Source organism: Podarcis tiliguerta, assembly GCF_965153285.1.
Source record: "Podarcis tiliguerta genome assembly, chromosome: 5".
NCBI classification, from domain to species: Eukaryota; Metazoa; Chordata; class Lepidosauria; order Squamata; family Lacertidae; genus Podarcis; species Podarcis tiliguerta.
The window spans coordinates 29,862,923-29,888,325 of record NC_139538.1 but is presented as its reverse complement, the minus strand read 5'-3'; the positions used below and the strand labels follow the sequence as shown (position 1 = coordinate 29,888,325).

Sequence of the window (25,403 nt, the reverse complement as noted above, 5' to 3'; positions counted from 1 at the left end):
TGTGTCCGACTCTTCATGACCCAATGGACCAGAGCGTGCCAGGCACTCGTGTCTTCCACTGCCTCCCGCAGTTTGGTCAAACTCATGCTGGTAGCTTCGAGAACACTGTCCAACCATCTCGTCCTCTGGCGTCCCCTTCTCCTTGTGCCCTCAGTCTTTCCCAACATCAGGGTCTTTTCCAGGGAGTCTTCTCTTCTCATGAGGTGGCCAAAGTATTGGAGTCTCAGCTTCATGATCTGTCCTTCCAGTGAGCACTCAGGGCTGATTTCCTTAAGAATGGATAGGTTTGATCTTCTTGCAGTCCATGGGACTCTCAAGAGTCTCCTCCAGCACCATAATTCAAAAGCATCAATTCTTTCGTGATCAACCTTCTTTATGGTTCAGCTCCTTTAAATGGGTATACTTGTCAACCCATTGACATGAAGTATGTCAACTGCGTTGTTGCTTTTCTCTGGCAGGGCTCAACTGGTCCCAGTGTTTTCTTTTGGGGAAAATGAACTGTTCAAACAAGTTGCAAACCCCAAAGGATCAAGGCTCAGAACATTGCAAGAGAAACTGCAGAAGATTATGGGGTTTGCATTGCCTTTGTTTCATGGCAGAGGAATCTTTCAATATAGCTTTGGGGTGATGCCTTACAGGAAACCTGTTCACACTATTGGTAAGTTCTTTTTGCTCTCATATGCACATGTTTAATATACAAATCTGTGTCAAGAAATAGTAGCTGCTTAGCCTTTGCAAACGGTTCCATATACCATCTAAGCACCAAATGCAGAAGAGGAAGAAGTTTGAAATAAGCATTTGTGTCTTTCCTGATATTTTATTTATAGGTTTCCTCCTCTCCCCCTGCCCTTTGACTGTGTTGTGTTTATATGTAGCTCATAGAATTTGTCAGCAGAAAATAATCTACATAACATGCTTCAATTCATACTTTATTACCCGCATCCCTATGTTGTACGGTTGGTGTGGTATGTTGTGTTAAGAACATCATAAGAGCATTTGTGGATCAGACCAAATTTTTTTTAACTATTATTTCCATTTATATACTGCTCTTCTTACAAGATCCCAGAGCAGTTCACAAGTAAAATACAAACCAAACAACTGCAACAACAAATCAAATAAGATGATATATTAAAATCACCAAAGCTTCAATACAGCAGTGAGATAACACTTTGATTAAGGTAAAGGTAAAGGTACCCCTGCCCATATGGGCCAGTCTTGACAGACTCTAGGGTTGTGCGCCCATCTCACTTAAAGAGGCCAAGGGCCAGTGCTGTCCGAAGACACTTCCGGGTCACGTGGCCAGCGTGACATCGCTGCTCTGGCGAGCCAGAGCCGCACACGGAAACGCCGTTTACCTTCCCGCTAGTAAGCGGTCCCTATTTATCTACTTGCACCCAGGGGTGCTTTTGAACTGCTAGGTTGGCAGGCGCTGGGACCGAACAGCGGGAGCGCACCCCGCCGCGGGGATTCGAACTGCCGACCTTTCGATCGGCAAGCCCTAGGCACTGAGGCTTTAACCCACAGCGCCACCCGCGTCCCATATCCAATAAAACACTGACAGTTGGGAAACTCTGGCCCGCGAGCGCTCCAGTTGGAGAACAGCCTTTACCAAAGTTGTCATGGACTTTGAAGATGCTCAAACTCAGGATGAAAGGGAGAAACGTGCTAAGAGGATAGCACATTTGGCAAAACCTCCCCATGATCAACTGCTGCCAGGAAACCTATGTCCCCACTGTGGAAGGACATGTGGATCCAGAATTGGCCTCCACAGTCACTTACAGACTCACCGTTAAGTCCATGTTCATGGAAGACAATCTTACTCGGATATGAGTGATTCCCAGAGGAGGAGGAGGAGGAGGAGGAGGAGGAGGACTTGGACCAGAGAGATTTGGGTTCCTACTGTACTCAACCAAGAAGCCCACTGGGTACACTTCAGTGATTGTGGATCCCCTTATATCCCAGCTTGCTTACAGAACCCATTATCTTTCAGCTGAACTTATTATATAGGATAATTATGAAGATAAAATGGAATAATCCCCATGCATGTCTCCTTGAGCTCCAAATAATTAGTGATTTAAAAATGTCCACTTACATTCCCATTTGGTTATCTACCAAAACCAGGTTATTGCAGGAGTTTGATAATATGTTGAGCGGTTTGTACTTTTTCCTTTATTGCCTTCCACCATTCCTGTACTTTGCGTCGTTTTCAAATGGCAAACTTCTAGCAACACACCATATTCTTGAGGTCTTGTGCAAGTATTATGTCAGCTGCTTTAAAATGTAAACAGAATCATAAGATATGTTCTAACCACTTTTGTCAGGAGTGAAGAGAGGACTGAAAACCACTTCTGGCTCAACTTTTGATTAAGAGAAGTGCTCTTTTAAAAAGTGGCATATTGCTTGCTACAGTATGATACGCCACAGAATATGTTGAGAGGTAGATTTGCATTTGTAAATACAAGTTAGAGATCATTAGAGGAGGTGTAGGAGAGAGGAGAAGAGGCTAAGAAAAGAAAGAATGCTAACTGCAAAAACACTAGAACCTAAAAGGACAGGTGCATTCCTTTGTGCACTCACTACTTAATTTAAACTGACTGATGCATGAGCCTTTTAGGGTGGAGCAGGTTCCAGGTGCTGATTCAACCTGTTGCTTTATGAAAGTGATTTAAAAATAGCAAGAAAGAAATGCAGGGTGGATGTGATTGAACAAAATAACTAACTTTTGGAAACTGAAAAGTATACAAGAACAATTTGCAACAAAGACACAGTTCTGTTAAACAAGAACACAAGGTAATCAATTGGCATATTGGTCATTTTAGACTGTGAATGCCTAGGTAAGTATAAGGACAAGTTCTATGATGTTTTGTATGCCTTTGTGTCTTTGAGTTCTTGTAAACATATCCCATGCATATAATAGTGTCCCAAATTTACAAACTAGTTCTAGGTTTAGATGGCACTATAAAGAAACAGGTTGTTCAGATAGCAGCAGTCATTTGATTATAAATACTGAATAAGGAAAATGTGCCCATTTTACTAGCCCAATAAAGTACAATGGTACCTCTGGTTACATACGCTTCAGGTTACATACACTTCAGGTTACAGATTCTGCTAACCCAGAAATAGTACCTCAGGTTAAGAACTTTTCTTCAGGATGAGAACAGAAATTGTGCTCCAGCGGCGCGGCAGCAGTGGGAGGCCCCATTAGCTAAAGTGGTGCTTCAGGTTAAGTACAGTTTCAGGTTAAGAATGGACCTCCGGAATTAATTAAGTACTTAACCCGAGGCACCACTATACTTCCATTCCTTAATAGGCAGTTGCCTGTAATTAACAGAGCTGCAGCAGAAGTCCTTCCCACTTGCAAATCTATTTTCTTTGGACATATTGACATACAGTGGTGCCCCGCAAGACGAATGCCTCGCAAGACGGAAAACCCGCTAGACGAAAGAGTTTTCCGTTTTGGAGGTGCTTCGCAAAACGAATTTGCTATGGGCTTGCTTTGCAAGACGAAAATTGCGAGTTCCTGCAATTTTTTTCCGCTCCCCACCCCCTTTTTCTAAGGCACCTAAGCTGCTAATAGCCTTTTAGCAGCTAATCCACTAATCCCTTAAACCTTTAATAGCCGCTAATAGCCGCTAAACCACTAATAGCGCTAATCCGCTAATGGGGTTGCTTCGCAAGACGAAAAAACCGCTAGACGAAGAGACTCGCGGAACGGATTCTTTTCGTCTTGCGAGGCACCACTGTACTCTGTTTTCAGAATGGCTTCCTTTCGGCAAAAGAATCTGTCTTCAGTATGTGAGACTGTTTGGAAAAGCAGTTCGTTGGATATAAACCACTTTGATTTAAAAAGCAAAACAAAAAACAATCGAGCAGTATATAATTTTAATGAAATAAATAAAATTGGGAATTTTACTTTTCATGTGACCATTCATTTTGTTTGTTTTCACTTGCAAATTGATATTGCCATTCATACTGTATGTACATGAAGAAGTGTTGTAAGCAGCCACGTTGTATAGATCTTTGTTAACAGCTTCTGATGAAGTGGTGACACTGATCCTGCTAATTTCGCCAATATTTCCTTCTTGGGCATTGCTGTTGCTCTGCAACAGAAACAAAACAGAACAGAACAGTGTGCTCTGCACACAGAACTATTTTTGAAAAATGTATTCAGGAAACCAACATAGTAAAGTGTATCCACATGCCTCAGTGTGAGTGGTACTGAAAAATCGATAGGTAGATATTCCTAATGTCCACATTTGACAAGGTCATTTGTGATGCTCTGCTAATGCAGGAAAGTTTAGGATTTGGATAGCTCTCAAGGTCCCTTACAATTTATGAAAGATCATTAGATATTTCAGAGCAATTACACAAATGACTCTGGGATTTTCTTATTTTGTTTTTGATTTTGCAGTTGGGAACCCTATTGCGGTGAAACAGAATCTGAATCCCACCGTTGAAGAAATTAATCAACTCCACGAGAAATATCTGCAGGAACTCCAGGAGTTATTTGACAAAAACAAAGAAAAGTACGGGATATCAGAGCACGCATCTCTTACATTTACCTAAATGCAGGTTCAAGTACAAGGAGAATCTGTTTCAGAAGAGTTGGTGAAAAGCAACCTTTTACCCCATCCAACCCTTCTCTCCAACAACTTACAAGAGTTACAATCTTCTTGTGTAGCTGGGTACAATGTGACGCATTTGCTTTAAAAAAAAAACACGATTTGCAGTTCTCTCTGTGTTTTTGTATACTGTGTTTTGCTCTATTGTCTGGGAATGCATTTTGATTCCTTCTCTCAATGGATGCAATTCTGTAACAAAACATTGCAAATCTACAAAGAATCCTAATGCTTTTTAATCTTGTGCTTTTTCCGAGACAGACTCAATCTGTAAGCACGGATAATTGGTCTGTACTATGTGAAGAAAGCGCTCATGGAATAAGTCTAGGGCTCCCATGTCATCAGTCTTGTTCCTCCAGGAAATTTTTCCTACCTTTGAAACAGGTAGGGATTTTGCAGAGGTACGCTCTTGCATAGTTCAGTTAGTATCCGAGTGGTTGCAGCAGAGAAGCCTTTGGTTTGTTTGTTTTTTTGAAAGAAAAGTGTATTGTGTCCATCTGAGTTGACTGAATAATTTTAAATGTTTCTGATGAATGTTCGTGTATGGCTTGTTGCTTAGCTATTGATCTGTATTTAACTATGCAATGTGGCTTATTCAGCATTCCTAAGCCATATGGTATTGTACTTGAAGTGATTTAATAAGCCAAAGATGCTCATTTAGCAGGGATGGTAACTTTGTACTTTTGTAATTGGTGTGTTTATTTAGAAGAGTAGTGTGATGAGGCAAAATTGATGATTCTCTGGGAAGTTTGTTCACAGCACATCTCCCAAATGATAATGGTAATAGAGGAAGACAAACCACTTTTGCTTCTAAAGGAGCCATGCGTTGTGATTTTTTTCCTTTCAAAGCTCATTCACCAAAGAGACAGGTGGGAAGAGGTGCAATTAATACTTTGCAATGTAACTTTTAAAATATTAGAACTGTGTTTCATATTCTCTAGCTTTCAGGTTGAGAGCAACAATTTCAGTGGGGCAGAAATATTTTGGCAGAAAAAAGTATTTGTAAACAATCACTCCCCTCCTTTTCTGTTCCGTATTATTGTTTTCCCTGGAGGCAAGTGCTTTTGCACCTATTTCCGCCCACTCTGCACTGCTGTCTTTCCTCATTTAAGTCACATAGTGATTCCCACTAATAGAGTACTGAGTAAACAGGATGACATCATTGCAGCCCAAGGACAAGGAACCTTTTTCAGCTCCCGGCCTGCATTCACTCTGGGGGGATCACATGACAGTGGTGAAGAGGGCCAGAGCAATGGATGGCATACCTTTCCACAGTAGGCTAGATTTTATACTCCCTCTTACACTCCTCACGATGCTCCATCCAGGCAAGCAAGGAGCATTAGCTGAGTTCAAGGACACATTCCAGCCAGGCAAAAACTCCAAGGAGGCTGCAAAGCAGTGCTGATGAGGGCCTAGTAGGGTGGCTGGGCAAAGTCCCAAGAACAAGATAATAAAGGCCTGAATGGCTGCAACTGGCCCGTGGGTCCGAGATTCCTTATCCCTGTAACCAATTAAATACAGCAGTGTATCGGATGGCACGGGGATCAATTAAGAAACAGGATAATCCTTCCTGGTTTAGTCACATGAGTGACCCCATCAAATCCGCTTGATTTTTTTGTTCTTTCCAAAGCATGTTTTTTAGTAATCAAAAAGCTTTTGGCAGAGGGGAAATTAAGTCTCAGTATTATCAATGGAAACCATGAAAAATGAGTTGGTGAAACAGCTCAGTCGGTAGAGCATGAGACTCTTAATCTCAGGGTTGTGGGTTCAAGCCCGACATTGGGCAAAAAGGTTTCTGGCATTGCAGGAGGTTGGACTAGATGACCCTTGTGGTCCTTTCCAACTCTACAGTTCTATGATTCTATGATTTGAATGTGTAAAATTTCAGGCATTTGTTCCACTGGAAGCATTTGTCAGTTCAGAATTACACACACACACACACACACACACACACACAAATTCTAAATTCCTAATTTAGAGTTGCTAAGAGTTGCACCAACTAACCAAGCATGTAGCTATAGTTTTTCATTTGAATCGAGCCCCCAGACAACTGGATCATGCTTTGGAGGCATTGAGATTATTCCAGTGCAACTGAACAGCTGCTTGACATGAGTGATGTAATGCAAGAACTTAATTAAACAAGACTGAGAGGAAAATAAAGAGATGATATGAAAATTTGCCAATATTATTTCCCTCTACGAAGCACTCATGCTTGAAGAGGGAGCTGGAAGTGGGGAGAAAAGAGCATATATTGTCTGGTCCAGTCCTTTTAGTTTCTGATGAGAACGCTTGCTGAGGGACAAGCTAGCTAAGGCCGGACATCCTAGCAGCTGCTCTCCCTATACACAGAAGGTTGGCTTGCTATCAGCATTTGCTTCAAATCCCCCTTGATACCACATTCTTGGTTCTTATGTCATTCTTAGCACTGCCGGTTCACAAAATTATTCAAAGCTCATTACTTCCTCATGTGTGTGTGTGAGAGAGAGAGGTCATGGGTCATGGTTCTTACAGCTACTGATAGCCCTATACCTAAGACATCAATGATGGTTGGCCCCACTGAGATTGGCAGAACGGAAGGCAGGGAGTCTGACATTAAGCAGAGTCAATGACAAGCAGAGCCATCTCAATTTTAGTTTTGTGCCCAGTCTTCTGCTGAGTTTTACAAGGACAGCATGGGAAACTGAAGAGAAGGAAGCTGACACGTGGGAGTGGTTAAGGGCAGATTGATGTTGGTGGGACCCGTTCATTCTAATGGACCCATCTCCACTGCCCACACTTTCCCTTAAAACCCCCAAGGAAAAACAGTTCTCTTACCATCTCCAAGCCCTCCCAGAAGAGAGTGACCACTTGCTAGATATGGCAGCAGTCTGACTTAGCAAAAGGCAACTTGCAACCTTCCAAGCGAAAGCAATTCAGAGTGGGGAGTATTGCTTCCTATACTAATCACATAATCATGAGGCCACCTCATGAGAAGAGAAGACTCCCTGGAGAAGACCCTGATGTTGGGAAAGATGGAGGGCACAAGGAGAAGGGGGCGACAGAGGATGAGATAGTTGGATAGTGTTTTCGAGGTTACCAGCATGAGTTTGACCAAACTGCGGGAGGCAGTGGAGGACAGAGGTGCCTGGCGTCCTCTGGTCCATGGGGTCACGAAGAGTCGGACACGACTAAACAACAACAACAATCCTAGCCAATCAAGAATAGCCCTCCAACAGGCCTTGCAGTGTGGTGAACACTTTTGCAAAATACATACATGCAACCTGCTGTTTTCCGCTGCTCCAGCCTTGTTGCTGTATTATGGCTTTTTAAAATACAGATTGATTATTTTGTTGAACGGAAGCTTAAGAAGAATAAACCATTTTGATATGAATATGTGGGTGTGCTTACATGTACTCAATCTTTTATGTGTGTTCTTTCATAATTATTTAGCAGCCCATTGATGAAGAGATTAGCTTCATGCGGTTTTAGCTTAGCCAATGTCTTTCCATTATGGTTTTATCACAATATATTTATTCTATTTATATTGGCAGCTAGTCCACTAAGATAATCTGCAGGCACATCATGTAGTTCCGCTCCATTCAAAGGAGCTGGGTGTTGGTGATTTTCATATTCTTTCCACAACGGCATGTATGCAGCATGCTGTAATATAATAAAAATGAAGAAAAGGCAAGAAGGAGGTTTGATTAAGGCTACAGTCGTATTCCCACTTACCTGGCAGGAAGCCCCATTGAACTCTTTGGGGCTTACTTCAGAGTAGACATGCACTGTAAATGTCTTGATGTATTAGTGTCTCATTACTGAACGAATGAAGGAAAGGAACAGCTGCTTCCTAGTATAAGGCTCTCAAATTTAATAATGGAAGATCAACATTGCAGCTTGTTGCTATGGAAGTAGAGAGAGTGAATTATCATTTGGAATATGAGAAGGGGATGATAATATTATTAGTGTTGTGTATTTTCAAAGTAGTCTTAAATATTAAATAGGTTATCCTTTGCAACATCATTATCCTCCTATTGTGGCTGGATTCTGAAGCAAACACAGCCTGTTGACCAACTATTTTTCTGATATATTTAGTGAAGTAAAGTCAGTGAACTCCAACTCCCATCAGCCCCAGCGAGTCTGGCCATTGGCTAGGGATGATGGGAGTAGGGATGGGGGAGATATTTGATTCAGGTAGCATGTAAAGCCGAATTTATCAAATTTGCACTTTCTGAAACAATATGAAAACACAGCCATCCTTTGAAATTTGCAGTTAACTGAATTTTGGGGTGTAGGTTTCCAACCAACCAAGGTCAAACAGTGGTCAAAACAGCATACGAAATGTGTTTTATCAGGAAAAATTTGCATTAAAATGCAATTTTAAAAATCATGATAGGTTCTTCTGGGGGGGGGGAATCTCAAATTGCTGCAGAAATGCAGAGAACTGAATTTGAGAATGGAAAAATGAGCAAGTGAGAGAACTGAAAGTGACAGAACCACCCGCCCCATAGGAGCATTATAGTTCAGTAACATCTGGAGGGCCAAAGGTTTCTACACCTGATGTTGAGGAAGAAAACTAACCGATCTCATATTTCAAGGAACATGTTGACTTTACCTTTGTGTAGTAATGCAGGAGTGGTCCCTCATAACAAGTATTTTGTCCTGGCACCTGCAGCACTTCTATCAGTATATCTCATATTTTACAAAAAAAAAAAAAAAAAAAAGGGTTCTGCCTGCAGTTATGCAAGACAAACACACCTGCTTTATATTTCTTTAGCTCCACTAGATGGCATATCTCCTTTCTCGCCATCCATTTGTTATTTGCCAAATTGTGGATGAGAAAGAAATAGCCTGGAGAGAGCAGAAAGTGAAAACCTACTCTCTGCTTCATTTTTGTATCATCAAAGCAAACCCCTTTCTATTCCTATGCTAAATCATCTTTCAGTGTCATGAGCAGTGGCTTATGGGTATGATTTTCACATTAGTAAAATATTCCTGTGGTCTGAAGGGAAACCAGAGTTCCATGTTAGAAACACCAAGAACATACATAGCCAACTCCTGAATCTGCAAAGGTGCTGTGTGCAGGAAATTTTAAAAACCTTAGAGATGATTTCTGCTAAGCAAGGAGGCAGGTGCCATTTAAACCAATGTAAGAGAGAAAGTCATCGAAATTGGGCTGTGGTATATAGCCTTTGCCCCTGTTTCCTTCCAACAAGGTCCAGTCCATCATCCAATGCCAAACATAAGAAACCCTGCAACTGACCTTCTTTGCTCTGTTACTCATGAGAGGAGTAAGAAGCCTGTTTGTAAGTTCCTAGGTCAGTGTAGGTGGATTTGAGCTGTTTGTCCATCTGCCTTCATCCCTTCTATTCTTAATAAAGCTTTATTTAATTGGGTTGTTGGAGTCCAGAATGTGTGTTTGCTAAACTCAAGGATTTTTGTAATCTCCCATGTGCCCTAACTGCTGGGTGCATTCTACTTGGTATAAGATTTGGGGTGTTAGAGAAAAGGAAGCTATTCTGATCTCTGGGAGAGTTTAAGAGCTGGCTTCACTCCCCAAGTGAACTAAGAGGGATCTGGCTGGAAAATGCAGGGTGTGTTGTCTCAGGATCCTTCCCCCCTTTTTTTCTTGAGCATGCCAGGATCCTGCTCCTGCAAGTTTGAGAGACAGTGGTGTGGCAACTGTTACCAGATAGTCAATACACATCTGGCCTACTCTACAAGGCAGTTGTGCAAGGCCTCCTCCTTCCATCAAACACACCAGAACTAATGGTCCTGTTGTACAATCCTGTTGCATAACAGTTGCTTTTAAACCATCTAGTGCAAAAAAAAAAATATCTGTGAGCAATGCAGCACAGCATGCTTCTTTCTTAAAGCTTATATCTGTAACGCTATGATCTAAGTAAATGCTAATTGGGCATATGCACCAACTAGTATAAGTTGTATGATGGGAATGATTGACATATGTGTGTGTAATTATATCTGTATTTAATGACTGGTGATTCTAACAATCAAGTGGGTGATTAGATGAAGTTGTAAGCTTATAAAGCAGCCATGCAACTAAATTAAGAAAAGCTACCAGTTTAGCAGGGGAAAATACTAGCCTGTCCACCCAGTCCCCACTCTTCTATGTTCATACTTGTATTGATGGACGGTTGTCTTGTTTTTAAAAGAACTGACAGACAGCCGGTTGATGGGAGCAATATTTGACAGTGCTAATCTGTATTACATAGGATTAACCAGGCTGAGTAATTAACTTGCATAAGCCCTTTAGGGCATTTAGAACACCCAAGGCATTCTTTATATTGTGATGTAAGGAATACTGAAAGGCAGGCATTATTCCTTGCATTACAATAATTCATTCATTTTAGAGGAATGAAAAGCAAGGATGAATATCCTGTAGTACAGTGATTCCCAATTAGCTAAAAAAACAACACCTCAACAACTTTGCTAGCATCCGTATTTTTACATCTAGAAATATGGCAACCCTACCTAATTGGGAACCACTGCTCTAGAACAACAACAAACAACCTATATCAGTGCAAAAGACAGCAACATATGATCACAGATTAGCTAATTAAGATATCTCATTACCCAAACCAATCCATTCTATTTAGTTTGCATTCCACTGGTGATCCTGCTCCTCTTCCCCTTCCAAACTTGCATATACCACCATTAAACCCCGAAGTACATGAATCGATTTCATGTAGAAGCAAACATATTGCAGTCCTATACACACTTACCCTGGGAATAAGTCCTGTTGACATACTGGGATTTACCTTTCAGCAAACATGTGTAGGATTGCACTGCAGAACCTTTTATGTTTCTTCTGAACTTACATGCAAGTCAAAGACAGTTCTTACAAGCAGCAGGGAAGAGGCATTCAGGATGTCATAATGCTTGAATTTAGAAGTTAACTGTAAATTGTTCCACCTTCATTAATCCAACAAAAGGAAACAAGACCCCACCCCTGAGACACACTTGCCAATAAAGCCTGTCAATGATTGGCAACCAACTTTGCCAATAATGCCTGCCTGATTACTTCCAATGTCCTACCCTGGGGGTGGAGAACCTCTGGTTCATGAACCAAATGTGGTCCTCAATACCTCTTCAACTGGCCCATGGGACTCTCTCCATGCCATGCTCCTCAATCTACTACTCCATGCTAGACTTGGATTTCTTTTGACTGACTAGAAAGTGTCTTGTGGGGTGTGATAATGCTTTTTGCTTTCTTTGATGGAAGGTGGATGAACAGAGGGGTCTCAAAACCTCCAGCTGCAGCATGAGTTGAATGTATCCTATCATACAAATATAAACTGCATCCATTGCTCGGCTGATTATACCTATGAGGGAATGTGGCCCTGAGGCTGGAAAACATTTCCTACCCCTGTCCTACTCAAATGCTACTGCCAAACTCTGACCCTTGGGGAGAGCTGGTTGTGCCCAGGCTGATGTAATATTGACCACAAATTAGGGTATAAATGTTGAGGGGAAACTGACCAATGTAAAAGATTGACTGGACTTTCCTAGGAGCTGCCCACATAGGCATATCAAGTCCCACTAAGCCGTTCCAAGAAAGACATTATGCCAAATACAACGTATTTTTACTGCCCTGACAGAGAAATCCACATCTGGGGATTGGCCAGTACTGCCATCTTATCAGGTGAACTCTCACCCACTGAACTTAGTTCCTTCAAGATAAGATTTCAATTGGGCACCTTTTTTGTAACTATGCAAGTTTGCATGGACTTTGACTAATGATCTTTCTGCCCTTTGAGGCTGAACATGGTTACAGACTGAGTCTACAGAGCGTGTCTGGAGGCTTGCTATATTTTTTTCCTCTCACATCAAGTGGGGTGGATTTTTTTGTTGCTGTTTTGTTTCATTCGCGGATCCTAGAGACTGCTTGCTGCCTGTTTACAACAGACAGAGGATAGCCTGTAAGGTACAGAAGTGGGCAGGCAGAGACACGCACACTACTGGAGAAAACGTTATAGAGGTCTCTTGGAAAACATTTAAGCTGCATTCATTATACTAGTGCAGGGGTCAGCAAACTTTTTCAGCAGGGGGCCCGCCCACCGTCCCTCAGACCTTTTGGGGGGGGTTGACTATATTTTGAAAAACAAAGCAAAAAATGAATTCCCATGCCCTCAAAATAACCCAGAGATGCATTTTAAATAAAAGCACACATTCTACTCATGTAAAAACATGCTGGTTCCCGGACTGTCCGCGGGCCGGATTTAGAAGGCGATTGGGCCGGATCCGGCCCCCGTGCCTTAGTTTGCCTACCCATGTACTAGTGCTCTGAGCTAACAATGTTATAGGGATTCTGACAAAACATATAATCCACTTCTGTCAAAACAACCACTGCAATGCTTGCACATCCAGATCTGGCCCCTCTTTAGGCAATTCTCCTTTATGTTTTTTCGCTGACCGGTGTTCTTGGCAACCATTCACAAACACAGAGAAGAATGAAAATTCTGTACTGAATGTTCCAAACCAATCAAATTAAAGGATTCCTTGGTCTGACAATCTGGGGAAAGAGGCAGACAGCTGTTGCTTAAGAGGCACGTGGACAGCTGTTTCTAATCTTACGGGTGAGAGTATTGCAGCATTTGTCTGAGAAAAAGGTATGGATGTGTGTAATACACATCTGCAAAATACACATTCTGACTTCCATCCATTTCCACCTGCTGCAAGATTCAACCTGTTTTAAAAGTAAGCCAGCTCTAAAAAATGTAGGCAGTTGTTCTTAACAGTTGCTTGTATGCCAAGTGAATCATCATGGCTGTAATCCAAAGCTCTAGTTCACAGGCCAGAATCCCTTGTTGGAAGGATGGGCTTGGGTATATCATAGTGTGAAGTACAAATTGTCTCTACCACCATTAAGGTGCCCCATATTTTTCTATACTATATCCCTGGCGTTTTTGCCAGTTGAAAACATATCAATATAGGCAAAGTATGGCATCCTTAACAGAGTTGCATAAGAAAACCAACCAGTTCTAGGATAAAGGTAAAGGGACCCCTGACCATTAGGTCCAGTTGTCACCGACTCTGGGGTTGCGGCGCTCATCTCACTTTATTGGCCAAGGGAGCCGGCGTACAGCTTCTGGATCATGTGGCCAGCATGGCTCAGCCGCTTCTGGGGAACCAGAGCAGTGCACGGAAACGCCGTTTACCTTCCCGCCGGAGTGGTACCTATTTATCTACTTGCACTCTGACATGCTTTCGAACTGCTAGGTGGGCAGGAGCTGGGACTGAGCAACAGGAGCTCACCCCATCACGGGGATTCGAACCGCCAACCTTCTGATCAGCAAGTCCTAGGCTCTGTGGTTTAACCCACAGCGCCACCCGTGTTTTAGGATAGCTTGATCCGAAAATGGTTTGTTCAGAATGAAGTTCCATTCATTTCTATCCAATCTTTTCAAGCCACAAGCATAGGTGGAATTGTAAGATGAAACGGCTGCTACTGGTAATTCTGCGTTATTTAACTTTAGTACCCACTCTTACGTGGGTGTTCAGTTCCAAGGATTCTGCTTATACATGAAAATCCCATATATTTAAACCCTTGGAGCTGCTCCACAGCTAGTGGGGGGGGGGGGGGGAGGAGAGAATCCCGTACCTCCAGAGTCTGTGTGCCTAGTGGGCCCTGCCCAACAACAGAGAAGAGTTGTTCTATGACATGGGCGTTTTTCTGGTATAAAATAAAGAGCGCACAAAGCTTAAAAGAAATTAAATAAGAAACTTGTTCTTCTGCAAACAATGCACTGGGTAGAGCCATAAGCATATAACAGTTAAAATAATTGCACAGTTAACCACAGAGTAATGATCTCCATTTGGTAACGGCACCATGTTAGAGTCAAGAAAACAATATTGTTTGAGCACAAGGTATAGAAACATTGACATATTCAAACACAACCTTTATTACCTTGTTTCAGCAATGCTCTGCAAGCTGTGCTATATTAGCATATTCAGTAACTTCAGAAGTGTCAAGCTGATTTAGGCAGAAATCCTAAGCCCACTCAATAGGCATGGGAATAAGTCCCATTGAATGTAGAGGGACTTCCTTCTGAGTGATCTGTTTTAGGATTGCAATATAAGTGAAGATAAGAAGGGATACTCTGTGAAGCACATCTAGTGTTGTACACTGTTTCAGTTTTTTACTCTGAAATAATGAGAGTATTTTAATATTTATGCTTTAAACAAAGGACTGAAGGTGGCAAGTGTTGATTTTGAAAGCCGCTAGCGCTGAATGGTTACTTGTTGGCTTCATCAGTGTAAAAGTTAAAAGGCATGATTATTGATATTTCATTTTTCACTTAGGGGACTGTCTATCTTTAGAGTTATGTTGGCATGTAATGCCAATACTATGGTCTTAAGGCCCATAATAACCTTGGTGGAGCTAATCAGGTCTGCAAACCCTTGCACATATCACATTTAACTCTATTGGAGAAGGGTGCCTGATATTGCCATGAAATAAACGAAGACTCCAGATGGATTTGGTGCTTTCCCAAGTAAAGTATGTAAAATATATTGTTACATACCCCACCCTAATCTCTGAACAGTACAAATTCCAGGGGTTCCCGGCGCTTACCCAGGGTTCAGTTTCCTTGGAATGAGGGACAGCTGAGACTGTGGTGTCTTTATGGTTTATTTACACATATACACAACCCCAGAGGCTCACAGCACTAACACCCCAGAACAGGCTTCCTCAAACTCGGCCCTCCAGATGTTTTTGGGCTACAGCTCCCATGATCCCTAGCTAGCAGGACCAGTGGTCAGGGATGATGGGAATTGTACTCTCAAAACACCGAATTTGAGGAAGCCTGCCCCAGAAGGTCTTGCTTCTCCAATAGTCACAGTCTTGGATTCTGGCAGAAATCAAGCATGACTCTCACTATCTGGCTTCTGCCAGCAGCCCACTCTCAGCTCATACACAGTGGTACCTCGGGTTACAGACGCTTCAGGTTACAGACGCTTCAGGTTACAGACTCCACTAACCCAGAAATAGATACTCGGGTTAAGAACTTTGCTTCAGGATGAGAACAGAAATCGCACGGCAGTGGCGCAGCAGCAGAGGGAGGCCCCATTAGCTAAAGTGGTGCTTCAGGTTAAGAACAGTTTCAGGTTAAGAAATGGACCTCCGGAAGGAATTAAGCTCTTAACCTGAGGTACCACTGTACATTCAGCTTTTGTCTTTCTCACTACCAGCCTGGTGAGTGAGGGGGTCCACCCACTTGCTCTCTGGATCAGAGCCACTTCTTTTGTTATACTAATCACAGTCCTCAGGACCATTCACTCACAAAGAAACTAGCCTGACTAGTTCAACAATGAACTCCTCCATTACATTTTAACCCTTGCTGGATCCAGGACCCCAGGAATGGGAAGGGATTCAGGCATCATACAGATTGACACCCTCCCCACAAAAAACTCCCAACAATATGTTCTTGCCCCGAAGATCTTATAGCTGAATTTCTATGAACTTGTAATGGAGAAATTGCAGCTATCATAACTACAGAATGACTTTTCACTGATTTGGCTAGTGGAATTCTGTTCAAATTGCAACATACCACCTTACCTTAACCACGTTTCTTATTGCTTGGTTCTAACATGACACAAGTGCTATATTTGACTACACACAAAGTTTTTTCCACCATTGTGGTTCTGTGATTGCAAAACTCTTTTCTGTTTTTAGGCTCTGTCATAGCCTGCCTTGTACAAATATTTTCCTAATGGTAGGATATGAATAAGTAGAATAAATTTGTACCAGCTCTTCTTTCTAAAAATAATATCTAGCTCACCAGCTACTAAATAGTAATCATATTTGCAAGTGAAAGCTGCTAAAATGTCACTCCCCCTCCTTCCAGCCTACTCTACTCTTGCTGGGGTACTGATCCGATCATATGCAACCATTGGCCATGCTGGTTAGTGCTGATGGGAATGGGAGTCCAACAACGTCTAGAGGGCAAAAGGTTTCCCACCGCTGGTGCTGTCCAACACTAGCCATTTACCTAGTTAATCTGAGAATCTAGGGAATGGAGGGTAAAATTATAAATAGTATAATAAGCTATTTGTTTTTTCCTCCTGACCACACTTCACTTATTGTTGACATTTGATTCTTCAAAAGGCAACTTGCAAAACAGGTCTCACCATGCTTCAACGGGCTGTTTCTGGGGTTTGTGCCATCCATTCAGGTGGAAAATTACTGTCGTGCTGTTGGAGTTAAGGCCTTACAATGTGAGAGACAGACTTTTGGATATTATTTGCAAACAGACGGGCAAGGAAACAAAATGGTTGTTGGAAATTTGGAAGCCAAGACCCAAGTTTGGGGCAAGTACTCTTTGGTGAGGGAACCCCAGCAGAGATTTAACATTGCAAAACATGCAGTATAGAAAAGCATGGAAATATAGGATGTAAAACCTTAAAAACGTCCCCTTTCCAGTGAATTTCCATATCCCCAGACCACACATTTAATAAGTTATAAAATGGTTTACTTACAAAACCCTTCAAATGTCAGATTCAGGTACTTTTCCATACAGGAGCCTGAATAAGTTGCACAGGCAGTAAAATGTAGCTTAGTTACAAAATGGTACAAGTTTCTAAACTATTGGTAGGAAAACTTTAGTTTCGGACTCCATTCTTGTCTGAAACAAAAAAAGGCTGACATAATGTTTCATGGACAGTTCATCAAATGCATTACGGTAAGTGCAATCCTAAATTGGCAGGCATTGGGGGAGGAAGAATAAAGAGGAGTGGGGTTAGAGAGAAATTAAGTGTGAAGCAAAGCAAGATAAAACCTACAGTGATAATTACATAGAAGCAAAATAGTTATAGTGACAATTGACACAATAATTGTTGGTGATAATGCAAACATTACACTTTATGAATCTGGTGAGAGGAAGTGGGGGGGGGGGGACTCGACAACCAGTTCTTAAGTAACCTCCAGACTGTCATTATTTTGCAGGAGGGATTAGAACATACCCATTGAAGCAAATAAAGTGGATTAAAGTACTCCATTGCCCAACTCATTAAAAAACAACTTTCTACAGTTAGGAAAGAAATGGGGCAATGCAGTGAAAAATGCAGAAAAACACATAATGAACAAGAGGACATATAGTTAGGGGTCACTAGGGGCGCATCGAAAGATGGCTGACAATAACATCTCTCCGATCCACAGGAGGTAATTAGGAGGCTGTGATGGGAGTAAATAGCCTCCCTACCCCCCCCCCAGGATTGGGGGGGGGGCTGCCCTTGCCTGCTGTGCCCTATACCACCCCCAAATTTGTGGGGATGGGGGCACTAGGCAGAATGCCCTCCTGTGGATCTCGGTGCCCCTGGATGCTGTCTCTGATCCGCGCCGCTAGCTGCAAGAACTTCAAAAGGAACAATTAGGAAGAAGCGAGTGCACATATTTCAAGGAAGCAGGGGGAGTAAAGACTGCTAACGGAAGAGTTCTCTGATAAATAAGAAGAGTCGGAGGAACAAGAATCAATCATGAGAAGATATGCCAAGACTCGGTATGGCAAAGGGACTGGATGGGGGAGGGGGAAAAAACTTTCCTTTCTTTCCTCTATGTGATTAAACAAGAATCCCCCCCCCCACAAGTCAGAAATGCCGTTTTAATGACTTAAGCTGTGGATTTACGACTGTGTGGAGATGAATTTTCTAACCAAAGCATGTTTTAAGAAGAGCGTGGTAAAGTTTAAGAGCTTTGGAATGACGCAGTTAAAAATACCGTCGCCATGTTGGCAAGCTCTGTCGGAGGACTTGAGTCTGGGAGGAGGAAAAAAGATGTTTTTATATTGTGAGTGAGACTTCTCAGTGGGACTTAAGAACGACAGATCCTGAGATTAATGATGGAAAGAGCAATGTTATTTATGAAAGTGATGATATATGGAAACCATCTCGATATGAGGATTGGATGAACGGAAAAATCCACACAGGATATAATTGGTGTTTATCTGCTTCAGGAGATTATCAGAAGAGATCATAAAGAAAAAAAGAAAAAATATACGAACAAGATGAGATGTGGAAACAGCAAGATAAGACTGGATAGAATTATGAACTTTATTTGGACTGATTTGGATATTAACGCAGTAGCAAGTAGATGATCAGAATCCCCCTTCGGATCTTGAAATATGGGTCCCCTCAACAGAAATTTAAAATTCGGCTTTGTAATTCGGAATTTATGTGATGTGATTTGATTTGATTGGTCGGTTAATAAAAATTATTTTTTAAAAAATATATAAGCATCAGGCAAGCAAAAACAAGGATGATTGCACATTGCTGTAAAGGTAAAAAAGGTAAAGGACCCCTGGACGGTTAAGTCCAGTCAAAGGCGCTCATTTTGCTTTCAGGCTGAGGGAGCCAGCCTTTGTCCACAGATAGCTTTCCGGATTATGTGGCCAGCATGACTAAACTGCTTCTGGTGCAACAGAACACCGTGACGGAAGTTGGAGCACATGGAAATACTGTTTACCTTCCCGCCACACCAGTACCTATTTATCTACTTGCACTGGTGTGCTTTTGAACTGCTAGGTTGGCAGGAGCTGGGATGGAGCAATGGGAGCTCACTCCGTCGTGGGAATTCAAACTGCTGATCTTGTGATCGGCAAGCCCAAGAGGCTCAGTGGTTTACACCACAGCACCACCCGCGTATAACCTCTCCGGAAACAAATCTGTACAAATGCTCAGTAAAGGGTGGATATAGCTTAACCTCCAAATAAATTTTGTGCTAGCCAACTAGGATGAATGTTCAAATAAACAGGTTGTCTAGAGGAGAGCAATTAAATGTTAAATAGCAGTTCTTATAATGACCAGCTGAAATTGAACAGTTAGAGACAGAAGCTAGTTCTTTCAGCAGATGCTTCCCATCTCTTTCACTGCCACAACTTAGTTTTATGGTAAGAAAAATAGCCCATGGGTGGTAGTGGGAGGTAAATCTCTCTCTCTCTCTCTTCCACGTGAATTTCCAAGTTTGATTTCAACCTCTGCCCCCCTCTGGGAGAACATTCATACAGCTGAGCATGATGTGCACTTTGGCTCTTAGATTACCAAGTTAAAGTGCAAGGGGATGGCATTTCATTTGGAATATGTCCCTGAGATACAAAAAGTTGGACAAAGGTTTCTAACAGAGTAAAGTTCAAGTGTGTTCAGCTCCATCCTGCTGGCTCAGTTTTTAACACTGAGATCAATGTCCAGCTTAGAGTACACAGGGCATTTCCTCCCACACCGATAGTTTGGTTATTGATAGATAATCAAGGCTTTGGCCACAAAGAGGAAGGGTGGGTGGAAGGGAGGGAGAAAAGCTTAGTCTCTTTCACCCATGCACTGTTAATGCTCCATATTTAGATATCTTGGCAATTCCCTCATGGTAGGAAAAGTAATCAGAAACTTGAAGAAGTAGACATTGATAGACGTGTATGCCTTTCTGCTATCGCAAATTTGGCAGTGACCTAGACATTTACAATGGCACCTCCTCCTCTCTGCTGGGTCAGGTCATGGGAGAATCTCTTGACAATATGCCATTCAGACTCTTCTGTTGTATCAGTGCTGAGTTCACCCATCATTTGAACCAGCAGTTTTGGGGTGGCTTAATAACTGTACATATATAACAACAAAACTAGGTAAAAGTCTACCAGTCTGATAAGCAGAGTAGGTTGTGCTAAGATGGGAGAAAGTTCTTGTTGTATTTCATACCCTCCTGACCATTCCAGATCTGCCCATCCTCCATTTCAAATTCCTGCCTTGCATCCCTGCTGGTTCTTCACTTGTTATTGTTGACCTCAAGCAAGAGACAGGCAAGGTAAAAGTAAAGAGACCCCTGACCATTAGGTCCAGTCGTGACCGACTCTGGGGTTGCGGCGCTCATCTCGCTTTACTGGCCGAGGGAGCCGGCGTACAGCTTCCGGGTCATGTGGCCAGCATGACTACGCCACTTCTGGTGAACCAGAGTAGCGCACGGAAACACCGTTTACCTTCCCGCCGGAGCGGTACCTATTTATCTACTTGCACTTTGACGTGCTTTCGAACTGCTAGGTTGGCAGGAGCAGGGACCGAGCAACAGGAGCTCACCCCGCCACGGGGATTCAAACCGCTGACCTTCTGATCAGCAAGTCCTAGGCTCTGTGGTTTAACCCACAGCACCACCCGCGTCCCAGTAAGGGACAGGTAACTGAGTACAATAGAAGTGAAGAAATGGTCTTCTTGTAACTTAGTTATCTGCTCTGAACTCAGGCAAGAGGCTGATGAACTTAAACCAACATTCTTCTCACAGCAGGTCTGAGACCTTGTGAGACTCTTCACACATTTAAAAGATTAGGATAGTTGATGCTCACACTGGTATCTTGTTCCAGGAAGCTGCCCATCATTGTAACACATACTCATGTAGACTACTAAAACATTTCTGGTTAACCCCAAAAAGGGATGATCTCATGATTCTTGTGGTTTAGAAGCTACCCCAAGCATTTTATTTGCACCAAATCAGGCACAGATTTTAGACCAGTTATTGTGAGGAAGGAAAGCGGGCATGAACAGTAGAGTTAACTATCATAAACAATGTAAGAGTTTTGTGCCCCATAAAAGGCTTGTTTTATTTTTAGAAATGTGTGGAAATGATATAGAGATTGTTCCTGTTCCCAGAATTTGAAACTATGGTGGCCGAGTGTGTGTGTATCTGTATGGAGGAGTAAGTAATTTCCCCTTACGTGTTTATCGTGGTTGGTTTATCTGAATGAATGAAGTTGACAATATAGGCTAATCTTGGACACAAACTGTTCACCTTAAAGCTTGAAAAGATTAATAATTACCCACTGCATTTTTTATTAAATGCTGGTTATTATTTCAATTATTGTATTTATATTCCGTCCTTCTGTCAAGGGGCTAATGATGGCACACATCCTTCCCCCGGTCCCCCAATTTTATCTATGCAACAATTCTCTGAGGTAGTAGAGAGTGACTGGCCCACAGTCACTCAGTGAGCTTCACAGAGGCGTGATGACTTGGATCTGGGTCTTCCCAATTCTAGACCAATGTTCTGAACATTATGCAGCACCACACTTTTCGGTCTTAGCTCACTGTCTCTTTAGCTCACTGCTAGCATTCTCCTGTTTCTAATGCTCAATAGCCATTTGCAATGGCACATCCTCCTCTTTCTACTGGGTCAGGTCATCAGAGAAACCAGCCTCTTGAGGATTTGTCCTTTGTAACTGGGGCCATGTAAATAAACCATTGACAAAGGGGCAATGATGATTAATAGTTGCCTCAACCGCAGATTGGCCGCTAAGACTTACTTGACCTGCTGACTTTTATCTTGTCTGCTCATTCTATGCTATCTGTTGACTTTACCCTGTCTGCTGATCTTACCTTGGCTGTTACAAATTAACAGCCCTTTGGGCTGCTGCTCCCTCCACAGTCTCTACCTTGCCCTACTCTTCCCTTTACCCCCACTTCAACTGGCCACCTCTTTAAAGAGACAGTAGGAAGGGCTTCTAAAATTAGATGGGAGAACAGAAGCAGCTCAGTTCCAGTGACTCATGGTTAAGACCAAGGTGCTCTCTAAGGAGGTCAAGGGGACATTCTCCACTTCATGGACCACATGTTATTTCTCAGGTGCAAAGCTCTGGCCGTTGGCTCTCTACAGTGATTAGTCATTGTTATCAACAATTCGTGGTTGCATGAATTAAAGTTATTCTTCCAAAAGGCACGAATCTCTTAAATTCAAGGGGGGTGATTGATATCCTAGGTGTTATGAGGTAATTTAACCATGCATTGATGCACTGAATGCATTATGTTGTTGCAACCTATTCTGGGGTCTATGACAAAGAGCGAGATGTTATTGTCATTATCATCATACATGTTCTTAAGTAACTGTACATGTTTGTTTTATAGTTACATTGCCATAATGATTAGTGATATAACAAACACGTGCACTTACTTAAGTTGCTACTAACTGAATTGCTTACCCACCTTTCACATCAAGGTCCAAGGATGGGTTACAGCAATATAAATAAACAATACGAAAATCAGCAAAAAGTTCTAAAGAGCTGAATAAGATCAGGGGCCCATCTAGTCTGGCAGCTTGTTGTCACGGTAGCCAACCAGATTTCTATGGGGAGCCCCTCAAGGAGGACATGGCAATGACTATGGACTTTGTCTAAACCCCATTTAAAACCATCCAAGTTTACTTAACAGACATAATGAAAGGAAGTCAGAAGAGGATGCAGGCCATTAGAAGGAAACTCCTATAAATCCCTGGAAATCTGCAAAATCAGTATCAATAGCCAAGAGGGGAAGTGCTCCTGAGCTTGGGTCCCGCTTGCAGGCATCTGGTGGCCATTGTGAGAACAGGATGCTGGACTAAACGGGCCATTGGCTTGCTCCAGTAGGTTTTCCTTATGTTCTTAACCATTAAAAGTGGCTCCATGCTTTATGTGAGTTGTTTGTCAAAGGTACAATGGTACTACCCATGCTTAAACTGCCAGGTACACGCTCTTAAATGCTCATGTGCTTGAGATGGAGGGTTTAGCACAACCAGGGCTCTCAGCCCCACGTCAGCTGACACTTATGGGTGTGCACCTGTTGCTCACACGTTGTACATTTGCCCCAGAAAACTCGTGTAATATAACAAACATGATTGATGTGTGGAGCTTCTCATAGTGAGCAGATTAGAGACTCAGACAACAGCTGCTTCCTGTACAGCTTTGCTCAGGACTTTAGCACTAAACTGAAAGCGTGGGGGAAAGACCTTAGAAAAGAGAAAGGATGTTGTGGATGGCAGTCAGTGCAACATCCTCCATTGTAGATTGTGGTGTCTACATTGTCCTTCTCCTCCGCACTGCTGTATGAAGTAGCAGAGTGCTGTGGGGATCACATTTGCCACACCTATAGAGCAATTCTGTGTGACATCAGTAGGAAATAATCACCTGCCCTAAGGCTAACATCCCTGGTACACTCACCAGGAATCAGAGCATGTTCAAAGGTACAGAGCTCATTGCCAAGTGCAGATAAGTGAATCGAAAGGGTGTTGTAATTTCCATTTTAAATCAATGGCGTGAACCGCTATGTAAACATATGCAAGATTGTGTTGCCTTCTTCCTGATGCAGTTAGTAGCAACCATAGTTGCTATAATATGCATAGCTGTCAACCTTCCCTTTTTTTGCGTGATATTCCCTTATTCCAGCGCTGTTTCCCGCTGCTATCCCGGATTGTTAGATATCCCATAGACTGTCCCCGGGACAGGTGAGGCTGCTGATCCCTTATTTTCAAATCTGAAAGTTGACAGCTATGATAATATGAAACATCTTAAATAAATGTCAAGTGTGAGGGGAACCCCCCCCCCAAATTTAATATGGATTCCTTCCTTCAAATAAGCAAAAAAGCCGAGTTTCCTGTGCTCCATTCATGGTTTTCCTGCAGTCTCTATAGTGGTTGAGAAAGAACATGTGGGGATTACATCGTTATGTAATAAATAATAACTTGCTTAGATGACAGAATTAAATGGCAGGAGTCGAGCAGGCAAGCCTCATTGATCCGTATGATAAACTACACACGAACCATTAATTGTATTTATTCCATTTCCTACCGGCCTTTCACCGCGAGGTGCCGGGAAGGGTTGCAACGATGTAGAATGACAGCATTAAAATCAATTAGCAATCAGAAGAATAGGGTGATTTCTCCCTCCCTCTCTCTCTTCCCGTATACATATCAGGCTGCAATCCTGTGTGCATGATATACTTGGGTGCAAGCGCCCCCGAATATTTTCTGACTGGAACATGCACGACACGACTTGTATCATCACATTGGATCAGGAGCAACACATGACGATGACGAAAGTAACGCTGCTGCTGCTACTACTACTAATGCAAGAGCCGATAAGCCCACGAGAGTGTCGTGTTTATTTGCAATGCAAAGACAAGATATATATAATATTGCACTTGGAGCCTACTTTCCCCCAGCAGCAGCTGTTAATGGGTCTCTTGTGTCATTCACCAGCGGCCCGCCAGCGGCTCCCGTAACCCCAGGCCCGGCGGTGACCGATAGTAACCCTTCGCGCAGCTCCCTCGCGCAACCCTCCTCGCAGACACAGCCGTTTTAGAACGCGGCAGCGCCAGCCCCTCGCGCGCCACCCCTCGCCAGCCAATGAGGATCCTCCGCCGAGGCATATGGAATGAGGATGCTCCTCGGCGGCGGTGGCGATTGTGAGGTGCGCCAGCTCGGAGCGGAAGGAAGGGAGGGAGGGGTCGGCGAGCGAGCGAGAGAGAAAGGAGGCGGTGGCGGGGCATCTCCGCGGCCTGGGCGCCGCTCATTGGCTCCGAGGGGGTTGGGCCCGCCCCCCGAAGCTGGAGCTACACAGCGCGGCCGACCGAGGCGACCCTCGGCACACGCGCAGATCCCTTCGCCGGCTTCCCCCTGCTCCGGCCGCGGCGGTGAGTCAGGGCTGTGGAGCCGGTGGGCGGGCGGGCGAGGGCGAGCCCAGCTTAGCGGGCCGGCGGGTCAGAGGCGGCGGCGAGGCAAGGGGGTCTCAGGCGGCGGGAGCCTCTTAGGCGCAGGCTGACGAACAGGGTCTCCTCTCAAGTGGAGGGAAGCGAGGGATCGGGGCCCACAGCATAGGGACGGGGAGGCGGCCACGGGCCCGGAGCTGCACGTGTGGAAAGGGCCGGGGGTGGGGGCTTCGCGGCGGCGCTAGGCCTGCTGGCTTCGGGACCACCCGATTTCATTCCGGGGCGATTAAATCCCGAGTAACTTCACACCGAGGTTACACGTCGGCACTTTCGCTTTTTATTTTTAATTTTTTTGCTCGGTTG

General features: G+C 43.3%; 2 protein-coding genes across 7 annotated transcripts in view; both read left to right on the top strand.

Annotated features, from left to right (window-relative positions):
* The window catches only part of MOGAT1 (monoacylglycerol O-acyltransferase 1), a 28,805-nt gene extending 20,816 nt beyond the window's left edge, over positions 1–7,989 (top strand). The window contains exons 5-7 of the mRNA XM_083442807.1: positions 459–658; positions 4,412–7,577; positions 7,810–7,989. Coding sequence (XP_083298933.1) covers positions 459–658; positions 4,412–4,566 — 355 coding nt within the window. The 3' untranslated portion in view covers positions 4,567–7,577; positions 7,810–7,989. The remainder of the gene's footprint in view (positions 1–458; positions 659–4,411; positions 7,578–7,809) is intronic.
* Positions 7,990–24,438: 16,449 nt separating this feature from the next.
* The window catches only part of ACSL3 (acyl-CoA synthetase long chain family member 3), a 58,020-nt gene continuing 57,055 nt past the window's right edge, over positions 24,439–25,403 (top strand). For 2 of the 6 annotated variants that reach the window (XM_083442734.1, XM_083442735.1), the window contains exon 1: positions 24,858–25,025. The gene's annotated coding sequence lies outside the window, so the exon portion shown is untranslated. Of the gene's footprint in view, positions 25,026–25,403 lie in introns of all 6 variants that reach the window. The other 4 variants (XM_083442737.1, XM_083442739.1, XM_083442742.1 and 1 more) reach the window with 4 other exon arrangements.